The 11,610-nt window shown below is 40.0% G+C and overlaps 1 protein-coding gene and 1 long non-coding RNA gene across 2 annotated transcripts; one reads left to right on the plus strand and one right to left on the minus strand.

The window, feature by feature from the left end:
* Positions 1–404: 404 nt before the first annotated feature.
* Positions 405–2,665, plus strand: LOC127455809 (ras-related protein Rap-2b). Its single transcript, XM_051723953.1, has one exon. The coding sequence runs from the start codon at positions 724–726 to the stop codon at positions 1,273–1,275; it is 552 nt and encodes a 183-aa protein (XP_051579913.1). The 5' UTR covers positions 405–723; the 3' UTR covers positions 1,276–2,665.
* Positions 2,666–8,017: 5,352 nt separating this feature from the next.
* On the minus strand, positions 8,018–11,204 carry LOC127455810 (uncharacterized). The gene is made up of 3 exons (XR_007899747.1): positions 11,078–11,204; positions 10,685–10,801; positions 8,018–8,901 (listed from the first exon to the last, which is right to left on the minus strand). It is a non-coding gene; the product is annotated as an uncharacterized LOC127455810 (long non-coding RNA).
* Positions 11,205–11,610: the final 406 nt, after the last annotated feature.

Genomic DNA, 11,610 nt, shown 5'->3' on the forward strand with positions numbered 1-11,610 from the left:
TTTCAATGTTTTGCCAACTGAACATCAGCATCAGTTTAAACAACAGTACAACAATCCATTAAAAAGATCCCTCACAGCCTCGTTTTCATTTCCGTCAAAAATCAAATATGGCGCTACTTTCCATAGTGACTTGTTAATTACCCACCCTGGACACCCAGCTCTACTTTTTGTTCTCAAATAAGCTACTCCACAGTTGTATAATTACATAACATCAGTTTATGATAAACTGAACCTTTAATGATTTCTCGCTCTGACCAGAATCAACCATGACTCATCCAGTTCTGACACGCATTTTTCACCTAGGCGTGGTACCCTCAATAAAGCACAACTTTTTGCGGGTGTAGAAACGAAACTTGACTGCGCCTTTAAGAAACTCTGTATTGGTGACGTGAAGACGTGACGCACTGTGGACGGAGGGCAGGAAGAGTGCGCGCGTGTGTGATCGCAAGAGGCGCATTGATCAATCCCGGAGCACAGACACAGCACAAGGTCCAACATGACCCGTTTCTAATGCTGGGGCACGGTCATAATCAAGCCCACTCTCACCCCAGAACACAGATCGTGCAGCAGCAACCCCGCCCGAACCCGGAGATCGGGTTGGATTCAGGAGGCGCACCGAAGGTCGGCGGATTGAAAACAGCAGGGCGGCTGAAATCGGGTGCACGCGCGTTTTAGAAGAGAGAGAAAGAGAGAGAGGGAGGGACTGCCCGTGCATTTGGAGCCATGAGAGAATACAAAGTGGTCGTTTTGGGATCCGGCGGCGTGGGAAAATCGGCTTTGACCGTGCAGTTCGTCACCGGATCGTTTATCGAGAAGTACGATCCGACGATAGAGGATTTCTACCGCAAGGAGATTGAGGTGGACTCGTCGCCCTCGGTGCTGGAGATCCTGGACACGGCGGGGACCGAGCAGTTCGCCTCCATGCGCGATCTGTACATCAAGAACGGGCAGGGCTTTATACTTGTTTACAGTCTGGTCAACCAGCAGAGCTTCCAAGACATCAAACCCATGCGGGATCAGATCATCCGCGTCAAACGGTACGAGAGAGTGCCCATGATCTTGGTGGGGAATAAGGTGGATCTGGAGGGAGAGAGGGAAGTCTCTTCCGGGGAAGGCAAAGCCCTGGCGGACGAGTGGAACTGCCCGTTTATGGAAACTTCAGCCAAAAATAAAGGCTCGGTCGACGAACTGTTCGCAGAGATTGTCAGACAAATGAACTATGCCTCGGCGCCAAACGGAGACGACCAGTGCTGCTCGTCTTGTGTTATTCTTTAAAAAGAAATGCATTTGTTATTATTATTATTATTCTCGTTTGCCATGGTGAGTGAGCCACACTTAAATAATGACTCCGTAAGACAAAAAGAAAACTATAAAGTTTGCTCGAGGACAAAAACATACACATCGCTTATTTCTGGTGTTAACTGTCATCACAGTATTCCTATAAAGTGTCCTACCATGTCTTGCACATGACAAGAATATTGAAACCAGTGTTTACATGACAGAATACTTGAATGTTCTGGGATCTAGACAAACCAACACTTTAAAATCACGGGCACTTGAGTTCCCCCCCCCCATCATCAGACATTGTTGCCAGGTGCCTAGCTGTGTGGTATTGTCGTTTGCAACACAAACGATCAGTAGTAAATCATGTTGTTGTTTTTTTGTTTTTTGTCGAGGTATGTTGCAGGACTTCTGTTCTTTTGAGCTACATGTCTCCCCCTGGCCATGGCTTTTTTTTTTTTTTTTTTTGGAGTTCCTCAAGGAGACCCCCTGGAATAGTGGATGACTCTTCAGGAATTACGCTCGAGTTGGAGTATCTCTTCAAGCACACTGAATGCACACCATTGATGGCTGATAGTCGCCCGTTTCGGCTTGCACTCATAACTGGAACTTAAACCCCAAGACGTGATAAAACTGAGACACGGACGTTTCTAAAGCGGAGGAGTTTAACAGAAAAAAAAAAAAAATTGCTATATTTTACATGCTGCACATTATTTGGGTTGAAGGAGCGCGTGGACTTGGCAACCCGCGTTGTGACTCGTTCAAAGTATTTTTTAGTTTGCCGGCGGATGACGTCACAATTGAAAACCACTTTCACGTGCCACTTTCCCCCCCTTCTCCTTTAGCGTGCGCGAGGACTTTATTGTTGTGACGTGACGACGTCGGACCTTACGTCACCGCGTCCAGTGCCTTCCAAAAAGCTGTTCACGAGTTTAGTGCCAACCTGCAAGGGTCTGCAAGGAGTCTCAGTTCATGGCAATCCACAAAGTACTTAACTGTTACACTTTGCTAATTGTTTTGGGGGTTAACAACATTTTAAAAGGCCTATTGTCAACGGAATGTGTTTTTTTTCTTTTTTTTTTTTTTTTTCTGTTTTTTTCAGCCTTTTGAGTAAAACATCTTTTTGGCTCTTTTCTCGAAACTGGTCTAGGTTCGGTCAGATATAGTTTGAAACACAGGTACTCAAGCCCCCAGACTCAAAACCACAAACCACTGTCTCTCATGACCAGTTAAATCAGGTCTTTTGTTATTTTGTTATTAACAAATGTGATGTACCATTGAAATTCTAATCGATTGTACGTTTAATTTCAGACTGGCATTTTAACAGCTGTCTGATTGTTTTAAAAGAAAGACTTTTAATACAAATTGCATTTTTTTTAAATCATCCACCGTGTTTGTCCTGATTTTGTATGCTCTTATTCAGCCATAGGAATGTTATAAAAGTCTGTCAAAACAGTCCATTTATGGTGAGTATCTATTGCATTCACAAATAATATGCAAAGCTACAATTCTCTCCCAGTCACTGCTGTTTCTCAGATCGCGTGAGTAAGCAAATAACCTTGAGCAACTGCCAATTATGCTAATTTGTGATACTGCTCTGATTGACTGGACCCCAGTCTCTTGGGACTGACCTTGTCTAATGCACTGATGAAACTGTAAACAAATAAGGTGTGTTTGTGTAGCATTTGGACAAGACTTGGTTATGAACACTCAGTGGGGAGTTACAGTAATGGGGTCATGTAGCAGAAGCCGACAAGTCGTGTCATGTGACCTGGGCATGCTTTAAATTGAAGTAGGAGGGTCACATTCCACAGCTGCATTCTAGCCTGTAGGCTATATATGCCATACTGGCCAGTGTGTTAGAATGGAGACGACTTCCAAGATACTCGCGTAGGAGTGCAAATGCAAGCGGAATGATTTTAACTTAGACTTCTTGTTAAGCATGGGCTAAATCAGATGTTCCAAATGTTTTGTCAAGGTTTAGCTGTGTTTAAGATGAGGCTAGGCCTTGACACATAATCATATGTGTGAAGTATTCATATAATTAATTCCTGTCCAGACTGGTTATTATATGGATTCTAAGGTAATATTGCACATGTCTTTGCTTAAACCTCAGGAATTTAAGGTAAAAGTTGCAGATGTGTGCATTTCATCTTGGAAGAGTCTATAGTTGTCATGCTGGGTGGAGTTGGATCTTTTTTTCTTTTTGTGCTTGCCACTTGAGGTTGTGGTAGATGAAACAACATTTAAGTTTTCTGAAAAAAAAAAAAAGTGCAAAACTCACTGCCACAACCTTAGATTGTTGTGAGTGGTTTTTAGGATGTTGCTATGTGGTTGCTAGGGCATTCTGAGTGGCTGTTAGCTTGTTGCTAGGTGGCTGCTTACTGGCCCAAGTCAAAAAAGCCCACCCCAAAGTCTTTATTCTTTTCTGTAGATATGGCTCGAATCCCTCCGTCAATGCAAGTCTATGGGACTTAGATCAGATGGCTTTAAGTAATAGCACACCTCTCCTCAACCTGCCACATATTTTGATGTATCATTCATGTAAATGTGGAGAACCAGTTGCATGCCAACGTTTTATATTTAGGGTTAGGGATTTTGTTCCAATCCCCTAAATTGAAACCCTTTAAAAGTATGGGCAATAGCTATAGTGACTACTAATAAGTAGTAAAATTTAGTATCTAAAGAATGTGAGCTTGGGCTGTTAAACACTAAGTTGGTCAGTAATATGATAACCTTTACCCTGCCTTTTGTTGGTTGCAAAAATTTGATGACATGCCTGTTTGCCCTATTAATTCAATAATAGTCCCAGTCTGGTAACTTTAATATACTCTGGGCATTTTTAAATGTACCTTTTAAAGGGGAAATTCTGAATGAGTAGGCCTATTTTCCTGTTTGTTTTTCTTTCTGTTCACTCATTACTTTGCGAAGATGGTAAAAGTTTCACTTCCTCGACAGTTTGCAGACATGTGATTTATTTTTTATTTTTTTCCTCTCTTTGACTAACAGGAAGTGTTCGTCAGCTGATTTGTGACTAGTTAGCACCAGTGTCTGAGCAGTCACAGGTCTTCTAGTGTCAGTGTCATGTGATCTTGTTGCCATAGAGACAGTAGCCTGAGGACTTGCTATGTGAAGATTTTATGTTTTAAGGGGATTAAAAGCCACCGTGTGACCCTGATTAGGCCCTTAAGACTGCAGTCCTATCTATTGATTCTTCATTGTGCCATGCAATGCAGTGTTGTTACGGAATGACAGTGATTGGCTAAGCCCTTAAAAGTAGCTCTTCAGATGCCATATATTGCAAACATGCACATTTTAAAAGTCTAATTTAACTTATTTGAGACAAACTGGTTTTGGCGCAGAGCCTATTTATAATTAAGTCAACATTTAGGTCTGGTCATCTGTATTGATTTGTGTATTTTTATCTTTAAGATATGTAATAAAGCTCTAAATGCATTGGCTTGTTAAATCAATTAAGTGCTGTAGTGATTAGGCCTTTGCAATGCTGTGCCAGCCCTCTGTTGCAAGACATTGTTGCAAGTGTGTTATAGGAAATATTGCACCACAGCTTGAGTGCATGTGGGTGGTGTGTTTGTTTGTGTCTGTTCGTGTGTGCCTGTGCTGATTTGTCTTTTTTCTAGCTTTCTTTCCATAGCAGTGTTTATAACCATTTGAGTCCCAGTTCGATTTATAGAGTTTCTTATGCCATCTTAAAATATCTTTAAATGGAATTAGTTCACCCAAAAATGACAATTCTGTCATCATTTACTCCCCAACATGTCATTCCAAATCTGTATGCTGTTAATGGTTTCTTTGGAACACAGATGTTTATTTAGTTTTTTTTAAGAATTGTTATGTAGCTCTTTCATACAATGCCGGTTCACAGTGATCAGGGGCTGTCAAGTTCCAAAAAGGAAACAAAGAACACTATAAATGCACCATAAATTAATAATTTTATGTTCCATGTAAAAAAAAATAACACACTGATTTGGAATGACTTGAGTGAGTATATAATGACAGAATGTTCAATTTTGGGTGAACTGTTTCTTGGAAGTTCCTTTATCTGGGTTTACACAGTCTTATATTACAATACCAATTCAGCTCTGGTCATAAGATGATACACTGTAAAAGGTTTCCCTTTGTATTAATCATTGAGACCTGTTTTCTCAATATAATTGAGCTTTATCCAGTCTTGTATGTTAACTGATGCGGTTTGGGTTACATCCAGACATGAAAACAAACCTATTCCACCCCTCATTTAAATTATTCATCCCTAAGGTGTGGTTTCATCTAGAGTGTCACAGGAGGAAGATGATGAGGTGTGCTGATGCCAGAAAGCCAGGACAGAGAGTGATGGAGGCAGCAATGCCTACAGGTACAACCGTGGGTAGTTCTGGGAATACCCTCAGATTCCAGTCATTTTTCTCATTCCTGCTGCTGTGCAGTCTGGGCTTGTGTGAGGCAAGATCCCTGTTGGTAAAGGGCTTTCATATGGAAGAGAACAGAAAGAAAGTGAGAGGGGCCTGTCTAAACAGATCCCGGACACCACCCTGACACAAAATGGTTACCTTACCATAACCCGCTCCACTGTCTGGTGCTTAGAGCTGCTTTGTTTAAAAAGCTGTACAGATGTAAAAGCTGTACGATGTTCCAGTGACTATTGAAAGGTATTTCCAAGCCGGGGGTCTGCTTCGCAATAATTTTGTTGTACATCAAATGTTGTTTATTGAATATGTCCACACCTGCAGGCTTTTAAAAATTGTGTAATTTACCTTGTGAATAGAGAGAAACTTGTTTGCCTATTGCCCTCATGCATAGAGATTGATTAAAAAGGGGGAAACATTTTTAAAATGGAAGCTTCAGATTTGATTATTTTCATGGTTTGAGTGCTCTTTGGATATGGTAGTTATGCTTTCACTTGGCTGTGGGTTTCAGTGGAGGGTGTGGCTCTTTACAGGAGTTTAAATGGCAAATAATCGATCTCTGCTATTCAGAGACAGACTCGAACTATTTTGTGTCTGCAGCTGGGATTGTTACTACTGGATTATAAAGTGTTTTTTTGTATATTGTGGGTCCAAAAGTCTGGGATTACATTAAAAATCTTTTTTGCCAACAATTCTGAAATTCATGTTTATGCTGATGTGATTTCGGGACAATGTTTATTTTTGCAATTCCATTTGGTGACACTAGTGTCACGTAGAAATTACAAACTTCAGCCTAAATAAAAAACGAGAACTCAAATTTTCTTGTGCCATTTAAGGGATTAAGAGAAAGTGGTTTAACACACCTAGGTTTCTCCTTGAGAACGCGGCTTAATGTTGCCATGTAAGCACATAAGAGATGTTCTGATGGGTGTTTGAAGAGTGCGCACATGTGTGAGTAGAACGAATAGCAAACGTCATAGGATGGAGCCTAACAACAAGTCAACATAGTGGAAAGAATTCAACATTTCTGGGAGTACAGTGGGAAAAGCACATACACTATAAACTATACCCATTTATACACACCAATGTAAAATATCAACGGCCCCTCACGTTCTTGTATATTCACTTACATTGGGGGAATCCCAGAGTTTTAAGGAAGTGGGAAACTACACTATCGCAGCACAATTCTGCTGCAGATCGCGATGCTAAGTTAAGGAAACAAATGCAGCAATAACTCTGGAATATCTTGAAAAGAAGCGAAGCAACGGAGAATAAAATAGCGAAGTCTTCCATATTTGTTATTTACACAAGCGTCGCAAGGAAATTACGTTGTCATAGTGAAAGCTGCTTACTGACCAAGCTGCATCTATACGGTAGTAATGAGTATGCCGCTTATACAGTGCATGTAAACCGGAATGCTGCTTTCTCACAATGAACTGCTTTCTCAGAATAAGCCGCTTTCTGTTGTCCATGTAAACATAATCATGGTCATGTAAAACCCGGAAATATCAGGGGTATCAAATTTGGGGTTTTCTGGCCTGGAAAAGTCTTGGAAATTTCTGTTGTGAATACAAATTTTTGTAGTTTTGCTCTGCCCTAAAATATTTCATTGGCTAGAAATTGTCAGTCCAGTCTGTATTAAACGATTTAAAAAAAAAAAAAAAAAAAATTCATTATCTAGTCATCTTAATAACTGGAAAAATCATGTAAAAGTCCTGGAAATATAGGAAGTTAAAGCTCAAAAAGTTTGGGAATCCTGTGAATGTTGATATTTGGATTGTGTTCAAGATATTTAAATCACACTTTTTGTTATAGCAAGCTTTTAGATTATTTTGTATAATATTGCAAAGGGCTATTAAAGTAAAACTTTTGATTTACTAACGTGTCCATAAACATATGTGTTGCTGAATTTAGTTCTTGAAAGTTTTTCAAGACACGTCATGTATGACATGAAGACAACGTGTGGTATGGTAAACTTATTTATAGCAAACTCCAGTCTCAAGAAGTTTGCCTCTCTAAAGCATGTGGCTTGCCCTGATCCTTGGGTCATGTGACCTGCTTCCTTTTGGCATCCTTTGACTGGGCAAAAGTGGGGTTAGCGCAGAGTCTGACATGACATGCCCTGAATTCTGTGCCCCTTCCCATAGCCCCTGTGTTTCCTAATCCTTTTTTTAAATGGTGTATGATTCAGTGTTAAGGCCTGTTCAGAGTCAGTCTTTGTCCAGTCAGAGCTGTCACCTTGTTTAACTTAAATGCAGAGAAGTCTAGTAGTACATTATATGTAGAGTAGTTACCAAAATCATTGCCTTGGATGTTTACTTAGTAATTTGTTTTCTATGACAGATGTTCAGAATCATTACATTCACAATGTTCTTCACATCACCCGCCCCTGCTTGTTGGTTTATGAAATATTTTGGCTAATTTGATCATTCTTATTTGATCTAACTTAAACAATATAAAATAAATCTATTCCACCCCCAGAAAAAACTAGAAACATTTGTAAAGTGTGCAGTTTCCATCTGGGCCTGGTAATTTGACTACAATGTCATTGTAATGTTTTTGAGCATTATCTGTATGCTATTATTGATGGTTGTTTGTTTGTTACCTTTTGTCAGAGAGCTTGCAAAGCAGGTTTTAGTTTACAAGAAAGTATTCATATAATGTAATAAAAGTCCTTGTTTCTGTTCAGCCACTGCCAGGAAAGTAGGTGAAAGAGTAAAGACAGGCTAAAGAGAGACGCACGTCTCTTCTTGTCACTTTGGTTCCCCTCTCACCTCTTTACAGCAAAAATGAGTACGTTTATGCAACAGCGCTTGTGAAACCAACTGTTGAAAGTTCACATCCAGACTCTCTTGGGAGAAAGTTTCTCTGCAGCCAACATTTGTTTTCTTTAAGCCTCCTTGTGTGAATGTCAGCCACCTGATAAAGTGAGGATTTCAGCAAGATGTTTATGTTCATACTGGCAGTTGCACATTTCTGCAGAGCAGTGAGGTAAACGCAGGCCGGCCTGTATCCTGTGGGCAGTGATTTGAGTAATTCAGGTTGTGTGTTTGCGCAGGGGTCATTATCTTCTTCCTCTTTCCTCTCTCTTTTCTCCTGTATCACTTCCAGCAGAAAGTCTGTCTTCTCACTTTGCAGATTCTGCATTGTCTCTTGCTCTTGGGAGAATTCACAACCTAAAGAGTCTTCCAGTGACCTATATCTCAAACATTGCAAAGCTTAGTCATTATTCATTGTACCACACATACCCCATTCCACAGGAATGTGACTTATTAAACTGCCCACAATTTTAGGTGCAAGTAATGTCGTGGAAAAAATAAAAAGCTGTCAGTGTTGCCTTCGGAGTAGTTGGGACTTTTAGTCCTATTTCTGTAGAAAAAGGAGCCAGTGATGCATGTGTAAAAATAATTAACCTCATTTCTCCTTCTACCATTTTTAATATGTAGTCCGAACACACAATGCAGATATTATAGAAGATTCAACCCTCAGGTTGGTTTACAAAGTAGGCATAGAAATTTCAGAAGATCCAAAATACTTACACTATTTCTGCATTACATATTAGGGGGAAAATACAGTAAAACAAATCTAAAATACACATTTGGCAGGAGTAAACTGCTACAGTGTATACCAAAAAGAAAATCTTAGAATGTGAAAATTCATTGCATTTATTTTTTATATCTGTAATACAATCAACATAATGGTTTAAAAAAACAAAACAAAAAATTATCAATTTTTCTCCCTATTTTAGTATGCCCAATTCCCACTGCTTACTAGGTCCTCATGGTGGCATGGTTACCTCAGTCTGGGTGGCGGAGGACAAGTCTCAGTTGCCTCCGCTTCTGAGACAGTCAATCCACACATCTTATCAAGTGGCTCGCTGTGCATGACAACGCGGAGACTCACAGCATGTGGAGGCTCATGCTTTTCTCCGCGATCCACGCACAACTTGCCACGTGCCCCATTGAGAGCAAGAACCACTCATCGCGACCACAAGGAGGTTACCCCATGTGACCCTACCCTCCCTAGCAACCGGGCCAATTTGGTTGCTTAGGAGACCTGGCTTGTTTCGAACTCACGACTCCAGGGGTGGTAGTCAGCGTCAATACTCGCTGAGCTACCCAGGCCCCCAAAAAGATTCAACCTAATACTTCAGTGTTAGGTAACAAAATACAAGGGCTATGATTTAAAAATAAAAAATGGAGGGTTGGCAAACATTGTAAGTAGTGACCAACAACACAATGTTGCCTCGCACCTTTATTTGTTTCATTCTTTACTTTGTATACAGATGTTCAGCATCTTAATAACAAAATGAAGAAGTTCAGTGCAGTGAACCAAAAGATGAATCAGGTTTTAGCATAATGCAGCTAGACAAATATATTATACTTGGCGTCTCTTGAGACATGAATAATGTTTAAACAAAATCATGAAGGACATTTTTAGTTCAATACATTTAGTTGCATATTTTTATCAATTAGATTTAGTTGTCATACTGTAAGATTAGAAAAGGTCAACCCCATATTTCAAGCATGTTCAAAATGTACCAAAACATTATAGAATTTGCCCCTCCCAGTTATAGATGCCCCTCTGAACTACTTTTAGCCTTTGCTACCTTTAGGTTTTTATACCCTTTGCATTCATATCAACCGTACGGTCATGCATTATTTTGAAAAATTCTGGCATACAAGTAGTTTTGTATTTCTCATATATTTTATCATATTTCTACTGTTTAACCCCTAAACTATATATAGCAACATTATGGTTTGATGCATACTTAGTTACTTTTTTCACACTACTCTTTGATGGCTAATCAGCACTCCTGCTGTCACTACAGCATTGAGAGGGCCATCCACCCATGCCAACAGATAAGGGGGTGGGGCAGTAAAACTGGGGGGATTGTTCTTTTGTCTGTTGTATGTGAAAAACATAAAATGCCATTAGGGTATTCAGAATATGCCCCCTTTTATAGGGGAACTACCCACCTCTTTTATCAGTAGAAGTCTGTATGTGTGTGTCTCAGATGGTTAAGCAACCACACCTTGTGGTTAGCCACTTCCATGTTGATCATAGAGGACAGCATAGCACTCTCCGGCCTGAAACTACTGAAAGAATATTTGTCAAAACAGGAGATGGCAAACATGTTGCCACTGAGATGTGTGTATCTGTTAACACTGATACTTCCCCTATACCTTACACCCAACTCACATTAATTGTCTTATGTAGATTAAAGCCTTGTCTGACCCACTTTTCATAAAATGACACAAGGATAAACTACTATAGTGCAGCTTTTCATGTGTGCTGTATGTCGAATTTGTGTACCTTGACTTAAAGGGATAGTTCACCCAAAAATGTAAATTCTGTCATCATTTACTCACCCTCATGTTGTTTCTTATGACTTTCTTTCCTCCGTGGAACACAAAAGGAGATGTTAGGCAGAACAGCAGCCTCAGTCATCAGATATAACTCAATACATAGTTTATAAGCCTAATTTTAATACCAACATTAGTAATATTAATGAAGGAATGGCCATTTAGAGGATGCGCATTTATATTGGCAGTTTGGACATAAAATGAGGGCCCCAGTTTCCTGTTGTTCCAGAAAGCAGGAAGTGCATTTCTTGCGACATTGTGCATGCTCATGTGCACTTATTGCTTCTTAAAGCTGACCTACCCTCTACACAGCATAAACAGACATGTATTGTCTCTACATGCAGTCAAATTGCTATGGAATGGTTTTTAAATAGCAACTGCACATTTCTTCTATTGTTATCTGCCTTAGCCAGTTTTTGTTTCCTTGTTGCATAGTTTATCTATCAAGCATGATCTGTGATTTGCATTTCACAATACCGACACAGTGTGTGCGTGTGTGTGTGTGTGTCAAGCGAACTGCCTGCCTGTGATCCCAACGT

The sequence above is a fragment of the Myxocyprinus asiaticus genome, chromosome 18, assembly GCF_019703515.2.
Source record: "Myxocyprinus asiaticus isolate MX2 ecotype Aquarium Trade chromosome 18, UBuf_Myxa_2, whole genome shotgun sequence".
NCBI classification, from domain to species: domain Eukaryota; kingdom Metazoa; phylum Chordata; class Actinopteri; order Cypriniformes; family Catostomidae; genus Myxocyprinus; species Myxocyprinus asiaticus.

Excerpts from the sequence above, each read along its gene's own strand:
- LOC127455809 (XM_051723953.1), top strand. The coding sequence starts at position 724 with ATGAGAGAATACAAAGTGGTCGTTTTGGGATCCGGCGGCGTGGGAAAA.